Below are 25412 nucleotides of genomic sequence, written 5' to 3' on the forward strand. Positions count from 1 at the left end.
ATAGAGTGAATTGGAACGATGTGGTATACCGGGGTCGACGTTGCTGTCAAAGGATTGAACCAGGGCATGTGAAGCATCTGGGGCAAACCATGGAAAGTTCTGTGGGGCCTGGATGTGGAAAGGGAGCTGTGGTTTCGGTGTATAATTACATGCCAGCTAGAGACTGAGTGTGAACAAATGGGGCCTTTGTTGTCTTTTCCTAGCGCTACCTCGCACACATGAGGGGGTAAGGGGTTGTTATTCCATGTGTGGCGAGGTGGCGATGGGAATAAATAAAGGCAGACAGTATGAATTATGTACATGTGTATATATGTATATGTCTGTGTGCGTATATATATGTGTACATTGAGATGTATACATACGTATATTTGTGTGTGTGGACGTGTATGTATATAGATGTGTATGTGGGTGGGTTGGGCCATTCTTTCGTCTGTTTCCTTGCGTTACCTCGGTAACGCGGGAGACAGTGACAAAGCAAAATAAATAAATAAATAAAAATATTTTTATATATATATATATATATATATATATGTAGCATTTATGGATCTGGAGAAGGCATATGATAGAGTTGATAGAGATGCTCTGTGGAAGGTATTAAGAATATATGGTGTGGGAGGCAAGTTGTTAGAAGCAGTGAAAAGTTTTTATCGAGGATGTAAGGCATGTGTACGTGTAGGAAGAGAGGAAAGGGATTGGTTCTCAGTGAATGTAGGTTTGCGGCAGGGGTGTGTGATGTCTCCATGGTTGTTTAATTTGTTTATGGATGGGGTTGTTAGGGAGGTGAATGCAAGAGTTTTGGAAAGAGGGGCAAGTATGAAGTCTGTTGGGGATGAGAGAGCTTGGGAAGTGAGTCAGTTGTTGTTTGCTGATGATACAGCGCTGGTGGCTGATTCATGTGAGAAACTGCAGAAGCTGGTGACTGAGTTTGGTAAAGTGTGTGAAAGAAGAAAGTTAAGAGTAAATGTGAATAAGAGCAAGGTTATTAGGTACAGTAGGGTTGAGGGTCAAGTCAATTGGGAGGTGAGTTTGAATGGAGATAAACTGGAGGAAGTGAAGTGTTTTAGATATCTGGGAGTGGATCTGGCAGCGGATGGAACCATGTAAGCGGAAGTGGATCATAGGGTGGGGGAGGGGGCGAAAATTCTGGGAGCCTTGAAGAATGTGTGGAAGTCGAGAACATTATCTCGGAAAGCAAAAATGGGTATGTTTGAAGGAATAGTGGTTCCAACAATGTTGTATGGTTGCGAGGCGTGGGCTATGGATGGAGTTGTGCGCAGGAGGATGGATGTGCTGGAAATGAGATGTTTCGAGGACAATGTGTGGTGTGAGGTGGTTTGATCGAGTAAGTAACGTAAGGGTAAGAGAGATGTGTGGAAATAAAAAGAGCGTGGTTGAGAGAGCAGAAGAGGGTGTTTTGAAATGGTTTGGGCACATGGAGAGAATGAGTGAGGAGAGATTGACCAAGAGGATATATGTGTCGGAGGTGGAGGGAACGAGGAGAAGAGGGAGACCAAATTGGAGGTGGAAAGATGGAGTGAAAAAGATTTTGTGTGATCGGGGCCTGAACATGCAGGAGGGTGAAAGGAGGGCAAGGAATAGAGTGAATTGGAGCGATGTGGTATACTGGGGTTGACGTGCTGTCAGTGGATTGAATCAGGGCATGTGAAGCGTCTGGGGTAAACCATGGAAAGCTGTGTAGATATGTATATTTGCGTGTGTGGACGTATGTATATACATGTGTATGGGGGTGGGTTGGGCCATTTCTTTCGTCTGTTTCCTTGCGCTACCTCGCAAACGCGGGAGATAGTGACAAAGCAAAAAAAAAAAAAAAATATATATATATATATATATATATATATATATATATATATATATATATATATATATATATATTTTTTTTTTTTTTGCCTTGTTGCTGTCTCCCGTGTTTGCGAGGTAGCCCAAGGAAACAGACGAAAGAAATGGCCCAACCCACCCCATGCACATGTATATACATACGTCCATACACGCAAATATACATACCTACACGGCTTTCCATGGTTCACCCCAGACGCTTCACATGCCTTGATTCAATCCACTGACAGCACGTCAACCCCAGTATACCACATCGATCCAATTCACTCCATTCCTTGCCCTCCTTTCACCCTCCTGCATGTTCAGGCCCCGATCTACAAAATCTTTTTTACTCCATCTTTCCACCTCCAATTTGGTCTCCCACTTCTCGTTCACTCCACCTCCGACACATATATCCTCTTGGTCAATCTCTCCTCACTCATTCGCTCCATGTGCCCAAACCATTTCAAAACACCCTCTTCTGCTCTCTCAACCATGCTCTTTTTATTTCCACACATCTCTCTTACCCTTACGTTACTTACTCAATCAAAGCACCTCACACCACACATTGTCCTCAAACATCTCATTTCCAGCACATCCATCCTCCTGCGCACAACTCTATCCATAGCCCACGCCTCGCAACCATACAACATTGTTGGAACCACTATTCCTTCAAACATACCCATTTTTGCTTTCCGAGATAATGTTCTCGACTTCCACACATTCTTCAAGGCTCCCAGGATTTTCGCCCCCTCCCCCACCCTATGATCCACTTCCTCTTCCATGGTTCCATCCGCTGCCAGATCCACTCCCAGATATCTAAAACACTTACTTCCTCCAGTTTTTCTCCATTCAAACTTACCTCCCAATTGACTTGACCCTCAACCCTACTGTACCTAATTACCTTGCTCTTATTCACATTTACTCTTAACTTTCTTCTTTCACACACTTTCCCAAACTCAGTCACCAGCTTCTGCAGTTTCTCACATGAATCAGCCACCAGCGCTGTATCATCAGCGAACAACAACTGACTCACTTCACAAGCTCTCTCATCCACAACAGACTTCATACTTGCCCCTCTTTCCAAAACTCTTGCATTTACCTCCCTAACAACCCCATCCATAAACAAATTAAACAACCATGGAGACATCACACACCCCTGCCACAAACCTACATTCACTGAGAACCAATCACTTTCCTCTCTTCCTACACGTACACATGCCTTACATCATCGATAAAAACTTTTCACTGCTTCTAACAATTTGCCTCCCACACCATTTATTCTTAGTACCTTCCACAGAGCATCTCTATCAACTCTATCATATGCCTTCTCCAGATCCATAAATGCTACATACAAATCCATTTGCTTTTGTAAGTATTTCTCACATACATTCTTCAAAGCAAACACCTGATCCACACATCCTCTACCACTTCTGAAACCACATTGCTCTTCCCCAATCTGATGCTCTGTACATGCCTTCACCCTCTCAATCAATACCCTCCCATATAATTTACCAGGAATACTCAACAAACTTATACCTCTGTAATTTGAGCACTCACTCTCATCCCCTTTGCCTTTGTACAATGGCACTATGCACGCATTCCGCCAATCCTCAGGCACCTCACCATGAGTCATACATACATTAAATAACCTTACCAACCAGACAATAATACAGTCACCCCCTTTTTTAATAAATTCCACTGCAATACCATCCAAACCTGCTGCCTTGCCGGCTTTCATCTTCCGCAAAGCTTTTACTACCTCTTCTCTGTTTACCAAATCATTTTCCCTAACCCTCTCACTTTGCACACCACCTCGACCAAAACACCCTATATCTGCCACTCTATCATCAAACACATTCAACAAACCTTCAAAATACTCACTCCATCTCCTTCTCACATCACCACTACTTGTTATCACCTCCCCATTTGCGCCCTTCACTGAAGTTCCCATTTGCTCCCTTGTCTTACGCACTTTATTTACCTCCTTCCAGAACATCTTTTTATTCTCCCTAAAATTTAATGATACTCTCTCACCCCAACTCTCATTTGCCCTTTTTTTCACCTCTTGCACCTTTCTCTTGACCTCCTGTCTCTTTCTTTTATACATCTCCCACTCAATTGCTTTTTTTCCCTGCAAAAATCGTGCAAATGCCTCTCTCTTCTCTTTCACTAATACTCTTACTTCTTCATCCCACCACTCACTACCCTTTCTAATCAACCCACCTCCCACTCTTCTCATGCCACAATCATCTTTTGCGCAATCCATCACTGATTCCCTAAATACATCCCATTCCTCCCCCACTCCCCTTACTTCCATTGTTCTCACCTTTTTCCATTCTGTACTCAGTCTCCCCTGGTACTTCCTCAACAAGTCTCCTTCCCAAGCTCACTTACTCTCACCACCCTCTTCACCCCAACATTCACTCTTCTTTTCTGAAAACCCATACAAATCTTCACCTTAGCCTCCACAAGATAATGATCAGACATCCCTTCAGTTGCACCTCTCAGCACATTAACATCCAAAAGTCTCTCTTTCGCGCGCCTGTCAATCAACACGTAATCCAATAACGCTCTCCGGCCATCTCTCCTACTTACATACGTATACTTATGTATATCTCGCTTTTTAAACCAAGTATTCCCAATCACCAGTCCTTTTTCAGCACATAAATCCACAAGCTCTTCACCATTTCCATTTACAACACTGAACACCCCATGTATACCAATTATTCCCTCAACTGCCACATTACTCATCTTTGCATTCAAATCACCCATCACTATAACCCGGTCTCATGCATCAAAACCACTAACACACTCATTCAGCTGCTCCCAAAACATATATATATGTATATACATTTTTTTTTTTTATTATACTTTGTTGCTGTCTCCTGCGTTTGCGAGGTAGCGCAAGGAAACAGACGAAAGAAATGGCCCAACCCCCCCCCATACACATGTATATACATACGTCCACACACACAAATATACATACCTACACAGCTTTCCATGGTTTACCCCAGACGCTTCACATGCCCTGCTTCAATCCACTGACAGCACGTCAACCCCGGTATACCACATCGCTCCACTTCACTTTATTCCTTGCCCTCCTTTCACCCTCCTGCATGTTCAGGCCCCGATCACACAAAATCTTTTTCACTCCATCTTTCCACCTCCAATTTGGTCTCCCTCTTCTCCTTGTTCCCTCCACCTCTGACACATATATCCTCTTGGTCAATCTTTCCTCACTCATCCTCTCCATGTGCCCAAACCACTTCAAAACACCCTCTTCTGCTCTCTCAACCACGCTCTTTTTATTTCCACACATCTCTCTTACCCTTACGTTACTCACTCGATCAAACCACCTCACACCACACACTGTCCTCAAACATCTCATTTCCAGCACATCCATCCTCCTGCGCACAACTCTATCCATAGCCCACGCCTCGCAACCATACAACATTGTTGGAACCACTATTCCTTCAAACATACCCATTTTTGCTTTCCGAGATAATGTTCTTGACTTCCACACATTCTTCAAGGCCCCCAGGATTTTCGCCCCCTCCCCCACCCTATGATCCACTTCCGCTTCCATGGTTGCATCCGCTGCCAGATCCACTCCCAGATATCTAAAACACTTCACTTCCTCCAGTTTTTCTCCATTCAAACTCACCTCCCAATTGACTTGACCCTCAACCCTACTGTACGTAATAACCTTGCTCTTATTCACATTTACTCTTAACTTTCTTCTTCCAAACTCAGTCACCAGCTTCTGCAGTTTCGCACATGAATCAGCCACCAGCGCTGTATCATCAGCGAACAACAACTGACTCACTTCCCAAGCTCTCTCATCCCCAACAGACTTCATACTTGCCCCTCTTTCCAAAACTCTTGCATTCACCTCCCTAACAACCCCATCCATAAACAAATTAAACAACCATGGAGACATCACACACCCCTGCCGCAAACCTACATTCACTGAGAACCAATCACTTTCCTCTTTTCCTACACGTACACATGCCTTACATCCTCGATAAAAACTTTTCACTGCTTCTACCAACTTTCCTCCCACACCATATATTCTTAATACCTTCCACAGAGCATCTCTATCAACTCTATCATATGCCTTCTCCAGATCCATAAATGCTACATACAAATCCATTTGCTTTTCTAAGTATTTCTCACATACATTCTTCAAAGCAAACACCTGATCCACACATCCTCTACCACTTCTGAAACCACACTGCTCTTCCCCAATCTGATGCTCTGTACATGCCTTCACCCTCTCAATCAATACCCTCCCATATAATTTATCAGGAATACTCAACAAACTTATACCTCTGTAATTTGAGCACTCACTCTTATCCCCTTTGCCTTTGTACAATGGCACTATGCACGCATTCCGCCAATCCTCAGGCACCTCACCATGAGTCATACATACATTAAATAACCTTACCAACCAGTCAACAATACAGTCACCCCCTTTTTTAATAAATTCCACTGCAATACCATCCAAACCCGCTGCCTTGCCGGCTTTCATCTTCCGCAAAGCTTTCACTACCTCTTCTCTGTTTACCAAATCATTTTCCCTAACCCTCTCACTTTGCACACCACCTCGACCAAAACACCCTATATCTGCCACTCTATCATCAAACACATTCAACAAACCTTCAAAATACTCACTCCATCTCCTTCTCACATCACCACTACTTGTTATCACCTCCCCACTTGCGCCCTTCACCGAAGTTCCCATTTGCTCCCTTGTCTTACGCACTTTATTTACCTCCTTCCAGAACATCTTTTTATTCTCCCTAAAATTTAATGATACTCTCTCACAATTTTGCGCGTGATCAAGGTATTCCTATGAGTCCATGGGGAAAATGAAACACGATAAGTTCCCAAGTGCACTTTTATGTAATAATCACTTCATCAAGGGAGACACAAGAGAGAAATATAACAGTGAGTTGATATACATCGAAGAGACAAAGCTAGGATGCCATTTGGTAAACATGTTTACCAAATATATGTATATATATGTGAAAGAAGAAAGTTAAATGTGAATAAGAGCAAGGTCATTAGGTACAGTAGGGTTGAGGGTCAAGTCAATATGGAGGTAAGTTTGAATGGAGAAAAACTGGAGGAAGTAAAGTGTTTTAGATATCTGGGAGTGGATCTGGCATCGGATGGAACCATGGAAGCGGAAGTGAATAATAGGGTGGGGGAATGGCCGTTGGTTCTGGGAGCCTTGAAGAATGTTTGGAAGTCGAGAACATTATCTCGGAAAGCAAAAATGGGTATGTTTGAAGGAATAGTGGTTCCAACAATGTTGTATGGTTCCGAAGCGTGGGCTATGGATAGAGTTGTGCGCAGGAGGGTGAATGTGCTGGAAATGAGATGATTGAGGATAATATGTGGTGTGAGGTGGTTTGATTGAGTAAGTAATAATAGAGTAAGAGAGATGTGTGGAAATAAAAAGAGTGTGGTTGAGAGAGCAGAAGAGGGTGTTTTGAAATGGTTTGGTCACATGGAGAGAATGAGTGAGGAAAGATTGAGTAAGAGGATATATGTGTCTGAGGTGGAGGGAACGAGGAGAAGTGGGAGAACAAATTGGAGGTGGAAAGATGGAGTGAAAAAGATTTTGTGTGATCGGGGCCTGAACATGCAGGAGGGTGAAAGGCGTGTAAGGAATAGAGTGAATTGGAACGATGTGGTATACCGGGGTCGAGTTGCTGTCAAAGGATTGAACCAGGGCATGTGAAGCATCTGGGGCAAACCATGGAAAGTTCTGTGGGGCCTGGATGTGGAAAGGGAGCTGTGGTTTCGGTGTATAATTACATGCCAGCTAGAGACTGAGTGTGAACAAATGGGGCCTTTGTTGTCTTTTCCTAGCGCTACCTCGCACACATGAGGGGGTAAGGGGTTGTTATTCCATGTGTGGCGAGGTGGCGATGGGAATAAATAAAGGCAGACAGTATGAATTATGTACATGTGTGTATATGTCTGTGTGCGTATATATATGTGTACATTGAGATGTATACATACGTATATTTGTGTGTGTGGACGTGTATGTATATAGATGTGTATGTGGGTGGGTTGGGCCATTCTTTCGTCTGTTTCCTTGCGTTACCTCGGTAACGCGGGAGACAGTGACAAAGCAAAATAAATAAATAAATAAAAATATTTTTATATATATATATATATATATATATATATGTAGCATTTATGGATCTGGAGAAGGCATATGATAGAGTTGATAGAGATGCTCTGTGGAAGGTATTAAGAATATATGGTGTGGGAGGCAAGTTGTTAGAAGCAGTGAAAAGTTTTTATCGAGGATGTAAGGCATGTGTACGTGTAGGAAGAGAGGAAAGTGATTGGTTCTCAGTGAATGTAGGTTTGCGGCAGGGGTGTGTGATGTCTCCATGGTTGTTTAATTTGTTTATGGATGGGGTTGTTAGGGAGGTGAATGCAAGAGTTTTGGAAAAAGGGGCAAGTATGAAGTCTGTTGGGGATGAGAGAGCTTGGGAAGTGACTCAGTTGTTGTTCGCTGATAATACAGCGCTGGTGGCTGATTCATGTGAGAAACTGCAGAAGCTGGTACCTGAGTTTGGTAAAGTGTGTGAAAGAAGAAAGTTAAGAGTAAATGTGAATAAGAGCAAGGTTATTAGGTACAGTAGGGTTGAGGGTCAAGTCAATTGGGAGGTAAGTTTGAATGGAGAAAAACTGGAGGAAGTAATGCGTCTTAGATATCTGGGAGTGGATCTGGCAGCGGATGGAACCATGGAAGCAGAAGTGGATCATAGGGTGGGGGAGGGGGCGAAAATCCTGGGAGCCTTGAAGAATGTGTGGAAGTCGAGAACATTATCTCGGAAAGCAAAAATGGGTATGTTTGAAGGAATAGTGGTTCCAACAATGTTGTATGGTTGCGAGGCGTGGGCTATGGATAGAGTTGTGCGCAGGAGGATGGATGTGCTGGAAATGAGATGTTCGAGGACAATGTGTGGTTTGAGGTGGCTTGATCGAGTAAGTAACATAAGGGTAAGAGAGATGTGTGTAAATAAAAAGAGCGTGGTTGAGAGAGCAGAAGAGGCTGTTTTGAAATGGTTTGGGCACATGGAGAGAATGAGTGAGGAAAGATTGACCAAGAGGATATATGTGTCGGAGGTGGAGGGAACGAGGAGAAGTGGGAGACCAAATTGGAGGTGGAAAGATGGAGTGAAAAAGATTTTGTGTGATCGGGGCCTGAACATGCAGGAGGGTGAAAGGAGGGCAAGGAATAGAGTGAATTGGATCGATGTGGTATACCGGGGTTGACGTGCTGTCAGGGGATTGAATCAGGGCATGTGAAGCGTCTGGGGTAAACCATGGAAAGCTGTGTAGGTATGTATATTTGCGTGTGTGGACGTATATATATACATGTGTATGGGGGTGGGTTGGGCCATTTCTTTCGTCTGTTTCCTTGCGCTACGTCCCAAACGCGGGAGACAGCGACAAAGCAAAAAAAAAAAAAAAATATACCCTGGCAGGTAGTGCTATTTATATACCTCCTAGGTCAGTGGCTGATTACCAACTACTACATGTCGACCATTATTATCATGATTATTTTTCCTTACATATTTGCCATTTTCCCTTCTCTTTTCCTTCTTTTGGAAAATTAAAAACGAGAGGGGAGGATTTCCATCCCCCCCTGCTCCCTCCCCTTTTCGTCACTTTTACGACACGCAGGGAATATGTGGGGAGTACTCTTTCTCCCCTGTCCTCAGGGATTATTTTTTTTTTTAATCGGTGTCCGACATTGGCGAGATAGCGCAAGGAAACAAACAAAAGAATGGCCCAACCCACCCACATACACATGTATATACACAAACGCCCACACATTCACATATACATACCTATACATTGTAACATACCCATACATATACATACACAGACATATGCATATATACACGTACATATTCATACTTGCTGCCTTCATCCATTCCTGTCACCACCCCACCACACCGCAAGGTAGCACTAGGTAAAGACAAAAAAGGTCACATTCATTCACACTTTCATTTGATTATTTCAGTATTTAAGACTTTTTCAGTTTGGGAGACTGATCTGGCAGGAGCATTAGGGGGAAAAAACTGACTATGGGACTTTTTCTTATCTAATATCAAAGATTGTTGTACATGCTTATTTGAATATATCTTAGGCAAGTTGGAGAGTATATACTGTTATTCTGGTACATTTTGGATAATTTTAAGTGCTAATGTTCTCCCTACTTCCAAGGCGTTCGTTAGATATCTTACCAATGCTCATATACTACAGGTTTTGGATATTTTTACCTTATTGAGCTGAGGACTAAATTACTTGTTTCTTGTTTTGTTTTGTTTTTAATTATTGCATAACATTCTTTTGTTTCATAAGAAATTGTTTTTTTCAGGTGTTCTTGGTTTTCACAATGTATTTTAGAGGTTGGAAGACTGACATTGTGAAATCAGTCTGGCAGAATAATTACTTTTTTCTTTGGCTGTAAAATCTTTTCATATTTTTATATCAAATATCAAAAATATTGATATTTGATATTATCCCTGGGGATAGGGGAGAAAGAATACTTCCCACGTATTCCCTGCGTGTCGTAGAAGGCGACTAAAAGGGGAGGGAGCGGGAGGCTGGAAATCCTCCCCTCTCAATTTTTTTTAATTTTCCAAAAGAAGGAACAGAGAAGGGGGCCAGGTGAGGATATTCCCTCAATGGCCCAGTCCTCCGTTCGTAACGCTACCTCGCTAACGCGGGAAATGGCGAATAGTTTGAAAAAAAAAAAAAAAAATATATATATATATATATATATATATATATATATATATATGTTGAAATGTATAGGTATGTATATGTGCGTGTGTGGACGTGTATGTATATACATGTATATGTGGTTGGGTTGGGCCATTCTTTTGTCTGTTTCCTTGTGCTACCTTGCTAATGCGGGAGACAGCGACAAAGTATAATAAATGAACAAATACATATGTGAGTAGGAGAGATGGCCAAAGGGTGATATTGGATTATGTGTTCATTGATAGGTATGTAAAAGAGTGACCTTTGGATGTTAATGTGCTGAGAATGGCAGCTGGAGGGATGTCTAATCTATATCTTGTGGAGGTGAAGGTGAAGCTTTGTAGAGGTTTTCAGAAAAGAAGAGAGAATGTTAGGGACAAGAGAGTGGTTAGAGTAAGTGAGCTTGGAAAGGAGATTTGTGTGAAGAAATACCAGGAGAGTTTGAGTGCAGAATGGCAAAAAGTGTAAGCAAATGACATAAAGGGAGTGGGGAAGGAATGAGATGTATTTAGGGAAGCAGTGATGGTTTGTACAAAAGATGCATGAGGTATGAGAAAAGTGGGAGGTGGGCAGATTAGAAAGGGTAGCGAATGGTGGGATAAAGAAGTAAGATTGTTAGTGAAAGAGAAGAGAAAGGCGTTTGGATGATTTTTGCAGGGAAGTAGCACAAATGACCGGGAGATGTATGAAAGAAAGCGGTAGGAGGTTAAGAGAAATGTGCAAGAGATGAAAATGAGGGCAAATGAGAGTTGGGGTGAGAGATTATCATTAAATTTTAGGGAGAATAAAAAGATGTTTTGGAAGGAGGTAAAGAGTGTAAGACATGAGAACAAATGGGAACATTGGTGAAGGGGACAAATGAGGAGGTAATAACAAGTAGTGAAGTGAGAAGGACATGGAGTGAATATTTTGAAGGTTTCTTGAATGTATTTGATGATAGAGTGGCAGATATAGGGTGCTTTGCTTTGGGGTGGTGTGCAAAGTGAGAGGGTTAGGGGGAATGGTTTGGTGAACAGAGAAGAGGTAGTGAAAGCTTTACGGAAGATGACAGCCAGTAAGGCGGCGGGTAGCGCAAGGAAACAGACGAGGAATGGCCAAACCAACCCACATCTACACACGCACGTACACATGCATATACATTTAAACGTATACATACATATACATACACAGATATACACATATATACACATGTGCATATCCTACTTGCTGCTTCCATCCATTCCCGTTGCCATCCCGCCACACACAAAATAGCATCCCCTCTGCCCCACCCTCCAGCGAGGCAGCGCCAGGAATAGACAAAAAAGGCCACATTCATTTACACTTGGTCTGTAGCTGTCATGTGTAATGCACTGAAACCACAGCACCCTTTCTACAACCAGGCTGCACAGACCTTTCCATGGTTTATCCCAGACACTTCACATGCCCTGGTTCAATCCACTGACAACACGTTGACCCTGGTATACCACACTGTTTCAATTCACTCTATTCCTTGCACGCCTTTCTCCCTCCTGTATGTTCAGGCCCTGATTGCTCAAAACCATTTTCACTCCATCCTTCCACTTCCAATTTGGTCTTCCGCTTCTCCTTCTTCCCTCCACCTTTGACACACATATCCTTTTTGTCAATCTTTCCTCACTCATTCTCTCCATGTGTCCAAACCATTACAATACACCCTTTTCTGCTCTCTCAACCACACTTTTTTTATTACCACACACCTCTCTTACCCCTTCATTACTTACTCGATGAAGCCACCTCACACCATATACTATCCTCAGACATCTCATTTCCAACACAACCCTATCTATAGTCCATGCCTTGCAACCATATAATATTGTTGGAACCACTATTCCTTCAAACATACCCATTTTTGCTCTCTGAGATAATGTTCTCGCCTTCCACACATTCTTCAATGCTCCCAGAACCTTCACTCCCTTCCCCATGCCATCTCAGCAAAAAAAAATGTTGGTTCTGGGGTATGAGATGTTGCTGGACGTTTTGATGCCATATTATCAAAGAAACACTTTGGGTTGCAAGAAAATAATATTCGCAGGTATGCACAAATCACACAAGTAGCACAGATCCACACATAATGGTGTTAACTGCAAGACTGACCTGCTGGCAGGAAAGTGGTGCACTCCACCCATGACCCATGCTTACTCCACTTAACAACACTCAATGAAGTTTTGGTACATTTTCTACAGCAAACAAGTGCATAGCAACAATTTTTGAGTGCATAAAATGAGAGACTGGTAGATGTAGGTTTCTCGCACAATAGGATCATTGCATATAATGATCTTCCATAGAGCAAGGACTGAGAGTATCTCGTTTAGTTCTAATTACCCCAGGACTTCTTAAATAAAAACGGTCCTGGTGCTACCCACGATGTCCTTTCAAAGGCTCCTGCAATCTAAGGTTGTGCTACTTCCATTAGGAGGAAAATGTCTACTTCTTTGACATCAAAAGTTCTTTGATGAAACTGTACTCCTAATGATACAGCCACTTCAGAGGGGTCTTTTCACTCATGGTGTAACCTCATGCAGGCAGAATACTGCAACATCTATAACATAAACACATACATTCATACACAACATCTGTAGTGCATACATACATAAGTAGAGTAAACTTATCTTGGTAAATGTTTATGCCCCCAAGTTATAAGCTATCAAGTCAAAAGATAACAAATGAAGGAAATCCTTGAAGACCTTCCTAAACTGCTCCAAGACCAAACACATGACACAGGTATATGCCTGTGCCAAAAGGTATCTGAAAATAATGAGCATGGACAGGGCAAAAAAGGATTGGTATTTGCCCCGCCAAAAAAACATTTCACTAAAAATTGCATATATAGCATACTTGTCAGCAGCAAGTCTTGACTGGTATTAAACTCAATACTTTTAGTAATTGTTATTTAAGCTATAAATTTGTGCTTGTGTTCAAGCACACATAACACATCCTCTTTTAGTCTGATGCTGTACACAGTAAAAGCTAATCCTCTGCATGCAAGTTTTGTCACCCCTTGAAAATTTTTCTATGAGCACCCATGCTGGATGTTGACTGCTGGTTGGAGGGGAGAGTAGCCAGTTACTGCTGCCACCACTGTTTTCAGTGGTTCGTGAAGAGTGAGATGAAGTAACCTCATCAGATGGTAGAAAAGTTAGAGGACCCTAATTCCCAGAGATCATGAAGATTCTCCTACAAATCATGGAACAAACCAACTCTAAAAATATAAATTTTTTCTAAATCAATATGAAAATTTATGCACTAAAGTACCCTCAATGTAAGCGTTTCCTAACCTCCACAGTGGGTACATAGGATACAAGTGTGAAGTATCTGTCATGTATAATTTCTTTAGTCATCATGCTAACAAGACAGATACTGGGTGTAAGGACATAATGTTCCACCTACCCTTTAAAGTGGCAGGATATAACAAAATTATCACCAACAGGACTTCTACTGTTCACGTACACAAGATTTATGTAACTTAATACACTAAAAACTAGTAAACTTACAGGTTTGACATATAGTTCAAAGTTTACAGCTTTGAACACTCCTGTTGTCTGGATAGACTTAATGCCCTCTCCAGTAGCAGGATTGGAGATATTTGTCTGTGTTGAGTTTAAGCCTTTGTGTGTGCTATTCCTGCCACCCATGGCTTCTGTCTGTGGAAAAATGCCATGATACCAATAAAATGTATTCATATCATAAAATCTTTCAAACAACAGTTTTCTCATTCTCTGTTTATTTGGGAAGAGTTTTTACTTAAACATTGTCTTTCCTCACAGATGCCAACAAACACATGCAAAATTATCACAAAACTGGTAAACTGACATTTTCAAAATATTCTTTCATTGGAAAATAAGGGGATACATTCCAACCCCTTACACAATACCTGCTCTGGCCCATATACCAACAAAAAAAAGCATACATTTACTCTGGATGAATATATGTCAAGCACAGTCAGCAGCATATCAAATGCTTAATGTGTAATACTTTTTTTCTATACACACCTTAAAAATGAAGTTGTTGAATATTATTCAATACTATGTTCACTACTTTTAAAAGAAGAGATTGTGATGAATGGAAACTTAAATTATCATGCCCTGAATAAAGGAGTTAAAAAGATGCACTTGATCCACACAATTCAATAAAGAATGGAGTAATATAGCTGAGTAACAGTAGCCCCAAACTGGACAAAACCTAGCAATAAAAAGTACGAAGTTGATCTTTTTGTAGGTCCCTTAATCAGTGTTGAACAACACATCACAAGTTCTTAGGTTTCATGTGAGCAATTAAGTTGCTAAGGGCCCAAATGTTGATGAAATCATAAGTTTTGCTTTCATGGTGGGGCTACTGTGCTAGTCTAAGATACACCAATATAAATGATATTGTAATAGTTTATATTTTTTCTAGAAAATATCTAACAAAATGTCCAACCTAGAAAATGTCTATAATGTTTTTACATTGTCAATATTTTCAAGAAGTGAAAATATATCTATTTACTGATCTCTACTTATTTGGCCATTTTGGAATGGGGTATGCTGTGTTGATTCTCTGCTTTACTTTGCTGTTAACTTTTATATCATACTTGCAAGGCTGAAAGAAGAAATCATATCACATTGTTAAATAAGTTGTTAATCTATAATTCTTTGAATTCCCAGAAAAATGATGACCTGTTGTGTGATCTGCAATTAGGAGCCTGCATCAAAAAAGCTGTGCTGAAGAACACACCTAGAGGTCCAAACAATGATTTCATCTAATTTTGCATACAAGGATGGCATGGTAGATAAACTGAAAGACATTACATCACTGCTGCTTTGTAATGATTGACAAAAACAGTGCACTAGAGGGATCAGTACTGTATCAAATCCTACCAAAAGAAAAGCAAATCACCTTTACTAGTTTGCATTCTCTAAAACAGCAATTTGACTTTAAATGTGCTCCCCCCCTTTATTTTTAGTGGAAGTAAATGTATCTGCAAAAGTTTCTGTAAAAAGAGGTATGTAATTTGAATCTAGATAATTCAAATTTGAGTGTTTTGCATCACATAACTGAACTTAAAGACAAATGGGGAGAGACTTATTTCTAATGGGGAAGAGACTGTTTTATTTACAAAACAAGACATTATTGATCTTTGTGCAAATGAGGTAAGGTACACACACAGTTCTTCCTTGCCAAGAATGGTTGGTGATTTGTGTAGTGGGAGTGAATATCCATTTAGGGTGATGGAAGGGTAAGAGCTAGATTCATGTCTGTTTGAAGTAAAAAGTGGTTTAAGACTTCTGTGGAGATGCAGACATTCTGTTTTTGGTGAGCAAGAATTTAAGTTGTATAACACAGCATGTTTGTTGATGCTATTGTGGTGTCAGGGTGATGTGATGTTATGGAGATCATCTGCATATGAAAAGAACTTCATGTTGTGGTTTGATAAGAGATAATGGGAGGTTGTGTATGTAAAGATTGTGAGGGATGGAGAAAAAACTACAGACATGCAATAATTGTGAGTGACTGCTATGGCAGCCAACTATGAAACTGGCAAAAAATTTTCATCATTGTTGTGGAGGGCAGTGTCAAGTATCTTTTGTGTAAGTACCAACTTGTATTGCATCAGGAAGGAGTTTTACACATGTGAGGACCCATGTCTTAAACATTATCTACAATCATACAACTTCTTAAATTTATGTATGCTGTCAGTGAAGATGTGTCACGGACAATGTCGAATGCTTTGTTGGTGGGTATTCCACTGCACTATGCAGGCAGGGGTCTGTGGCTGCTTGAAGCCATCCAGCATATTTTGTATGAGGACAGTGTGTAATGTAGTGGAGTGATTGTTGTGGAGTTAAAGTTTTACTTCATTTCATGAATCAGGTTTTCAAAGAGGTTCGATACTAATGAAAGATGTAATATATATAGCATGGTAGAAGGTGGGGCAGCTGGGTAGTTGGAGGGCTTTAGGCTTGGTATCATGGTGGCAAGTTTCCAGATGTTAGGGATTTTGGGGTGAAGCCAGGAGTAAAGAAGATATCTATAAGTACTTATATTGCAAAACAGAGTAGGAAGATTGTTACTAGGCACAGGCCCTTGATGACAGGAGGACATGCACATATGATGACTTCAGACCATCTTTGGTCCATTGCCTAGGCACGCACAATTGCAGGTCGTTTTCCTCCAGTATGGCCACAGGCAAGCAAACAGCACACACAAATGTATATATGTTTTTATTTGTTATGCTTTGTCGCCCTCTCCGGCGTTAGCGAGTTAACAAAAGGAAACAGACAAAAGAATGGCCCAACCCACCTACATACACAAGTATATACATAAACGCCCACACATGCACATATACGTACCTATACATTTCAACGTATACGTACATATACATACACAGACATATACGTATATACACATGTGCATATCCATATTTACTGACTTCATCCATTCCCATTGCCACTCTGCCACACAAGAAATGGCACCCACCTCCCCCCATGCGCGTGTGAAGTAGCACTAGGAAAAGGAAACAAAGGCCACATTTTTCACACTCAGTCTCTAGCTGTCATGTGTAATGTGCCGAAACCACAGCTCCCTTTCCACATCCAGGCCCTACAAAACTTATCATGGTTTATCCCAGACACTGGACATGACATGGTTCAATCTTTTGACAGCACGTTGTTCCAATTCACTCTATTCCTAGCACGCCATTCACCCTCTTGAATGTCCAGGCCCCAATCGCTCAAAATCTTTTTCACTCCATCCTTCCACCTCCAATTTGGTCTTCCACTTCTCCTCGTTCCCTCCACCTCTGACACATATATCCTCTTTGTCAATCTTTCCTCAAACATTCTCTCCATGTAACAAAACCATTTCAACACACCCTCTTCTGCTCTCTCAGCCGCACTCTCTTCATTACCACACATCTCTCTTACCCTTTCATTACACTTGATCAAACCACCTCAAACCGCATATTGTCCTCAAACATCTCATTTCCAACAAATCCACCATCCTCTGCACAACCCTATCTATAGCCTATGCCTTGCAACCATATAACACTACTGGAACCAATACTCCTTCAAACATACCCATTTTTGCTGTCCAAGATAACGTTCTCACCTTCCACACATTCTTCAACACTCCAAGAACCTTTGCACCCTCCCCCACCCCATGACTCACTACCACTTCCATGCTTCCATCTGCTGCTAAATCCACTCCCAGATATCTAAAACACTTCACTTCCTCCAGTAATTCTCCATTCAAACATACCTCCCAGCTGCTTAGTCCCTTAACCCTACTGTACCTAATAACCTTACTCTTATTCATATTTACTCTCAGTTTTCTTCTTTCACACACTTTACCAAATTCAGTAACCAACTTTTGCAGTTTCTCACCCGAATCAGCCACCAGCACTCTATCATCAGCAAACAACGACTGACTCACTTCCCAAGCTCTCTCATCCAAAACAGACTGCATACTTGGACCTCTCTCCAAAACTCATGCATTCACCTCCCTAACAACCCCATCCATAAACAAATTAAACAACCATGGAGACATCATGCACCCCTTCCTCAAACCAACATTCACTAGGATCCAATCACTTTCCTCTCTTCCTACTAGTACACATGCCTTACATCCTTGATAAAAACGTTTCATTGCTTCTAACAACTTACCTTCCACACTATATACTCTTAATACCTTCCACAGAGCATCTCTATCAACTCTATCATATACCTTCTCCAGATCCATAAATGCTACATACAAATCCATCTGTTTTTCTAAGTATCTTTCACATACATTCTTCAAACAAACACCTGATCCACACATCCTCTACCACTTCTGAAACCACACTGCTCTTCCCAAATCTGATGCTCTGTACATGACTTCACCATCTCAATCAATACCCTCCCATATAATTTACCAGGAATACTCAACAAACTTGCACCTCTGTAATTTGAACACTCACCATTAAGCCCCTTGCCTTTGAACAATGGCACGATGCATGCATTCCACCAATCCTCAGGTGCTTCACCATGAGCAATACATACACTGAATACCCTCACCAACCAGTCAACAACACAGTCACCCCCTTTTTAATAAATTTCACTACAATACCATCCAAACCCGCCACCTTGCCAGCTTTCAACTTCCACAAAGCTCTCACCACCTCTTCTCTATAGGGCCTGGATGTGGAAAGGGAGCTGTGCTTTCGGTGCATTATTACATGACAGCTAGAGACTGAGTGTGAACGAATGGGGCCTTTGTTGTCTTTTCCTAGCGCTACCTCGCACACATGAGGGGGGGAGGGGGTTGTTATCCCATGTGTGGCGAGGGGGCGATGGGAATAAATAAAGGCAGACAGTATGAATTATGTATATGTGTATATATGTATATGCCTGTGTGTGTATATATATGTGTACATTGAGATGTATAGGTATGTATATTTGCATGTGTGGACGTGTGTGTATATACATGTGTATGTGGGTGGGTTGGGCCATTCTTTCGTCTGTTTCCTTGCACTACCTCGCTAACGTGGGAGACAGCGACAAAGCAAAATAAATAAATAAATTAAATAAACATATATATATATATATATATATATATATATATATATATATATATATATATATATATATATTTTTATTTTATTATACTTTGTCGCTGTCTCCCGCGTTTGCGAGGTAGCGCAAGGAAACAGACGAAAGAAATGGCCCAACCCCCCCCATACACATGTATATACATACGTCCACACACGCAAATATACATACCTACACAGCTTTCCACGGTTTACCCCAGACGCTTCACATGCCTTGATTCAATCCACTGACAGCACGTCAACCCCGGTATACCACATCGCTCCAATTCACTCTATTCCTTGCCCTCCTTTCACCCTCCTGCATGTTCAGGCCCCGATCACACAAAATCCTTTTCACTCCATCTTTCCACCTCCAATTTGGTCTCCCTCTTCTCCTCGTTCCCTCCACCTCCGACACATATATCCTCTTGGTCAATCTTTCCTCACTCATTCTCTCCATGTGCCCAAACCACTTCAAAACACCCTCTTCTGCTCTCTCAACCATGCTCTTTTTATTTCCACACATCTCTCTTACCCTTACGTTACTCACTCGATCAAACCACCTCACACCACACATTGTCCTCAAACATCTCATTTCCAGCACATCCATCCTCCTGCGCACAACTCTATCCATAGCCCACGCCTCGCAACCATACAACATTGTTGGAACCACTATTCCTTCAAACATACCCATTTTTGCTTTCCGAGATAATGTTCTCGACTTCCACACATTCTTCAAGGCTCCCAGAATTTTCGCCCCCTCCCCCACCCTATGATCCACTTCCGCTTCCATGGTTCCATCCGCTGCCAGATCCACTCCCAGATATCTAAAACAATTTACTTCCTCCAGTTTTTCTCCATTCAAACTTACCTCCCAATTGAATTGACCCTCAACCCTACTGTACCTAATAACCTTGCTCTTATTCACATTTACTCTTAACTTTCTTATTTCACACACTTTACCAAACTCAGTCACCAGCTTCTGCAGTTTCTCACATGAATCAGCCACCAGCGCTGTATCATCAGCGAACAACAACTGACTCACTTCCCAAGCTCTCTCATCTCCAACAGACTTCATACTTGCCCCTCTTTCCAAAACTCTTGCATTCACCTCCCTAACAACCCCATCCATAAACAAATTAAACAACCATGGAGACATCATGCACCCTTCCTCAAACCAACATTCACTAGGATCCAATCACTTTCCTCTCTTCCTACTAGTACACATGCCTTACATCCTTGATAAAAACGTTTCATTGCTTCTAACAACTTACCTTCCACACTATATACTCTTAATACCTTCCACAGAGCATCTCTATCAACTCTATCATATACCTTCTCCAGATCCATAAATGCTACATACAAATCCATCTGTTTTTCTAAGTATCTTTCACATACATTCTTCAAACAACACCTGATCCACACATCCTCTACCACTTCTGAAACCACACTGCTTTCCCAAATCTGATGCTCTGTACATGACTTCACCATCTCAATCAATACCCTCCCATATAATTTACCAGGAATACTCAACAAACTTGCACCTCTGTAATTTGAACACTCACCATTAAGCCCCTTGCCTTTGAAACAATGGCACGATGCATGCATTCCACCAATCCTCAGGTGCTTCACCATGAGCAATACATACACTGAATACCCTCACCAACCAGTCAACAACACAGTCACCCCCTTTTTAATAAATTTCACTACAATACCATCCAAACCCGCCACCTTGCCAGCTTTCAACTTCCACAAAGCTCTCACCACCTCTTCTCTATAGGGCCTGGATGTGGAAAGGGAGCTGTGCTTTTGGTGCATTATTACATGACAGCTAGAGACTGAGTTGTGAACGAATGGGGCCTTTGTTGTCTTTTCCTAGCGCTACCTCGCACACATGAGGGGGGAGGGGGTTGTTATCCCATGTGTGGCGAGGGGGCGATGGGAATAAATAAAGGCAGACAGTATGAATTATGTATATGTGTATATATGTATATGCCTGTGTGTGTATATATATGTGTACATTGAGATGTATAGGTATGTATATTTGCATGTGTGGACGTGTGTGTATATACATGTGTATGTGGGTGGGTTGGGCCATTCTTTCGTCTGTTTCCTTGCACTACCTCGCTAACGTGGGAGACAGCGACAAAGCAAAATAAATAAATAAATTAAATAAACATATATATATATATATATATATATATATATATATATATATATATATATATATATATATTTTTATTTTATTATACTTTGTCGCTGTCTCCCGCGTTTGCGAGGTAGCGCAAGGAAACAGACGAAAGAAATGGCCCAACCCCCCCCATACACATGTATATACATACGTCCACACACGCAAATATACATACCTACACAGCTTTCCACGGTTTACCCCAGACGCTTCACATGCCTTGATTCAATCCACTGACAGCACGTCAACCCCGGTATACCACATCGCTCCAATTCACTCTATTCCTTGCCCTCCTTTCACCCTCCTGCATGTTCAGGCCCCGATCACACAAAATCCTTTTCACTCCATCTTTCCACCTCCAATTTGGTCTCCCTCTTCTCCTCGTTCCCTCCACCTCCGACACATATATCCTCTTGGTCAATCTTTCCTCACTCATTCTCTCCATGTGCCCAAACCACTTCAAAACACCCTCTTCTGCTCTCTCAACCATGCTCTTTTTATTTCCACACATCTCTCTTACCCTTACGTTACTCACTCGATCAAACCACCTCACACCACACATTGTCCTCAAACATCTCATTTCCAGCACATCCATCCTCCTGCGCACAACTCTATCCATAGCCCACGCCTCGCAACCATACAACATTGTTGGAACCACTATTCCTTCAAACATACCCATTTTTGCTTTCCGAGATAATGTTCTCGACTTCCACACATTCTTCAAGGCTCCCAGAATTTTCGCCCCCTCCCCACCCTATGATCCACTTCCGCTTCCATGGTTCCATCCGCTGCCAGATCCACTCCCAGATATCTAAAACAATTTACTTCCTCCAGTTTTTCTCCATTCAAACTTACCTCCCAATTGAATTGACCCTCAACCCTACTGTACCTAATAACCTTGCTCTTATTCACATTTACTCTTAACTTTCTTATTTCACACACTTTACCAAACTCAGTCACCAGCTTCTGCAGTTTCTCACATGAATCAGCCACCAGCGCTGTATCATCAGCGAACAACAACTGACTCACTTCCCAAGCTCTCTCATCTCCAACAGACTTCATACTTGCCCCTCTTTCCAAAACTCTTGCATTCACCTCCCTAACAACCCCATCCATAAACAAATTAAACAAACCATAGCATTCACACTCCCTAACAACCCTCACCTAAACCAATCTAACTCACACCCCCTCAACACCTACATCATAGACCAATATTTCCTCTCTCACGTACACATCTACATCCCGATATAATATATATATATATATATATATATATATATATATATATATATATATATATTATATATTTTTTTTATACTTTGTCGCTGTCTCCCGCGTTTGCGAGGTAGCGCAAGGAAACAGACGAAAGAAATTGCCCAACCCCCCCCACACACATGCACATACATACGTCCACACATGCAAATATACATACCTACACAACCTTCCATGGTTCACCCCAGATGCCCCACATGCCTTGATTCAATCCACTGACAGCACGTCAACCCCGGTATACCACATCGCTCCAATATATATATATATATATATATATATATATATATATATATATATATATATATATATATATATATATATATATATATATATATATATATTTTTTATTATTTTGCTTTGTCGCTGTCTCCCGCGTTAGCGAGGTAGCGCAAGGAAACAGACGAAAGAATGGCCCAACCCGCCCACATACATATGTATATACATACACATCCACACACGCAAATATACATGCCTATACATCTCAATGTACACATATATATACACACACGGACATATACATATATACACATGTACATAATTCATACTGTCTGCCTTTATTTGTTCCCATCGCCACCCCGCCACACATGGAATAACAACCTCCTCCCCCCTCATGTGTGCGAGGTAGCGCTAGGAAGACACCAAAGGCCCCATTCGTTCACACTCAGTCTCTAGCTGTCATGTAATAATGCACTGAAACCACAGCTCCCTTTCCACATCCAGACCCCACACACTTTCCATGGTTTACCCCAGATGCTTCACATGCCCTGGTTCAATCCATTGACAGCACATCGACCCCGGTATACCACATCGTTCCAATTCACTCTATTCCTTGCACGCCTTTCACCCTCCTGCATGATCAGGCCCCGATCACTCAAAATCTTTTTCACTCCATCTTTCCACCTCCAATTTGGTCTCCCACTTCTCCTCGTTCCCTCTAGGTTTGTGGCAGGGGTGTGTGATGTCTCCATGGTTGTTTAATTTGTTTATGGATGGGGTAGTTAGGGAGGTGAATGAATGCAAGAGTTTTGGAAAGAGGGGCAAGTATGCAGTCTGTTGTGGATGAGAGAGCTTGGGAAGTGAGTCAGTTGTTGTTCACTGATGATACAGCGCTGGTGGCTGATTCATGTGAGAAACTGCAGAAGCTGGTGACTGAGTTTGGTAAAGTGTGTGAAAGAAGAAAGTTGAGAGTAAATGTGAATAAGAGTAAGGTTATTAGGTACAGTAGGGTTGAGGGTCAAGTCAATTGGGAGGTAAGTTTGAATGGAAAAAAACTGGAGGAAGTAAAGGGTTTTAGATATCTGGGAGTGGATCCGGCAGCGGATGGAACCATGGAAGTGGAAGTGAATCATAGGATGGGGGAGGGGGCGAACATTCTGGGAGCCTTGAAGAATGTGTGGAAGTCGAGAACATTAGCTTGGAAAGCAAAAAGGGGTATGTTTGAAGGAATAGTGGTTCCAACAATGTTGTATGGTTGCGAGGCGTGGGCTATGGATAGAGTTGTGCGGAGGAGGGTGGATGTGCTGGAAATGAGATGTTTTTGTGGACAATATGTGGTGTGAGTTGGTTTCATTGAGTAAGTAATAATAGAGTAAGAGAGATGTGTGGAAATAAAAAGAGTGTGGTTGAGAAAGCAGAAGAGGGTGTTTTGAAATGGTTTGGTCACATGGAGAGAATGAGTGAGGAAAGATTGACCAAGAGGATATATGTGTCAGAGATGGAGGGAACGAGGAGAAGTGGGAGACCAACTTGGATGTGGAACGATGGAGTGAAGAAGATTTTGAGTGATCGAGGCCTGGACATGCAGGAGGGTGAAAGGCGTGCAAAGAATAGAGTGAATTGGAACGATGTGGTATACTGGGGTCGACGTGCTGTCAATGGATTGAACCAGGGCATGTGAAGTGTCTGGGCGTAAGCCATGGAAAGTTCTGTGGGGCCTGGATGTGCAAAGGGAGCTGTGGTTTCGGTGCATTATTACATGACAGCTAGAGACTGAGTGTGAACGAATGGGGCCTTTGGTGTTTTTCCTTGCGCTACCTCGCACACACGAGGGGGAGGGGGTTGTTATTCCATGTGTGGCGAGGTGGCGATGGGAATGAATAAAGGCAGACAGGATGAATTATGTACATGTGTATATATGTATATGTCTGTGTGTGTATGTATATGTATACATTGAGATGTATAGGTATGTATATTTGCGTGTGTGGATGTGTATGCATATACATGTGTATGTGGGTGGGTTGGGCCATTCTTTTGTCTGTTTCCTTGCGCTACCTCGCTAACGCGGGAGACAGCGACAAAGCAAATTAAAAAAAAAATAATATCTATTTATTTCTCCAGATTACAAAATCAGAGTTGTAGCTGATGAGACAAACCCATACTACACCAATCAAAAAAAAACTCAACGACTTGAGAGATCTTGGTCTCACAAAGTCAAGTGCCGAGCTTTTGATATCTAGGGTCAAGCAGTGGAGCTTGTTGGATGAAAGTGTGCAAATTGCAGATCAAAGGAAGAATCACCTAGGTTTTTCCAGTTTCTTCACCCATCAAAATGGGCTCTGCTTCTACCACAATGTAACCAGTTTGTATTAGGCAATCGGAATCACTTGTAACCCAAACGAGTGGTGCCTCTTTACTGATAACTCATCCAAGAACCTCAAAGCCGTGCTGCTACATAATGGAAACAAGTACCCGTCTCTTCTGGCTCACTCGGTGCACCTCAAAGAATACAACAGTGTCATTCAAAATGGTGACATT

At 41.8% G+C, this 25412-nt stretch overlaps 1 protein-coding gene across 1 annotated transcript in view; it reads right to left on the reverse strand.

The window, feature by feature from the left end:
- LOC139758848 (small integral membrane protein 8) overlaps nt 1-25412 on the reverse strand; it is a 55916-nt gene that overhangs the window by 23993 nt on the left and 6511 nt on the right. The window contains exon 2 of the mRNA XM_071680706.1: nt 14151-14300. Within this exon, the coding sequence (XP_071536807.1) occupies nt 14151-14300 (150 nt within the window). The remainder of the gene's footprint in view (nt 1-14150; nt 14301-25412) is intronic.

The sequence above is a fragment of the Panulirus ornatus genome, chromosome 31, assembly GCF_036320965.1.
Source record: "Panulirus ornatus isolate Po-2019 chromosome 31, ASM3632096v1, whole genome shotgun sequence".
Taxonomy (NCBI): domain Eukaryota; kingdom Metazoa; phylum Arthropoda; class Malacostraca; order Decapoda; family Palinuridae; genus Panulirus; species Panulirus ornatus.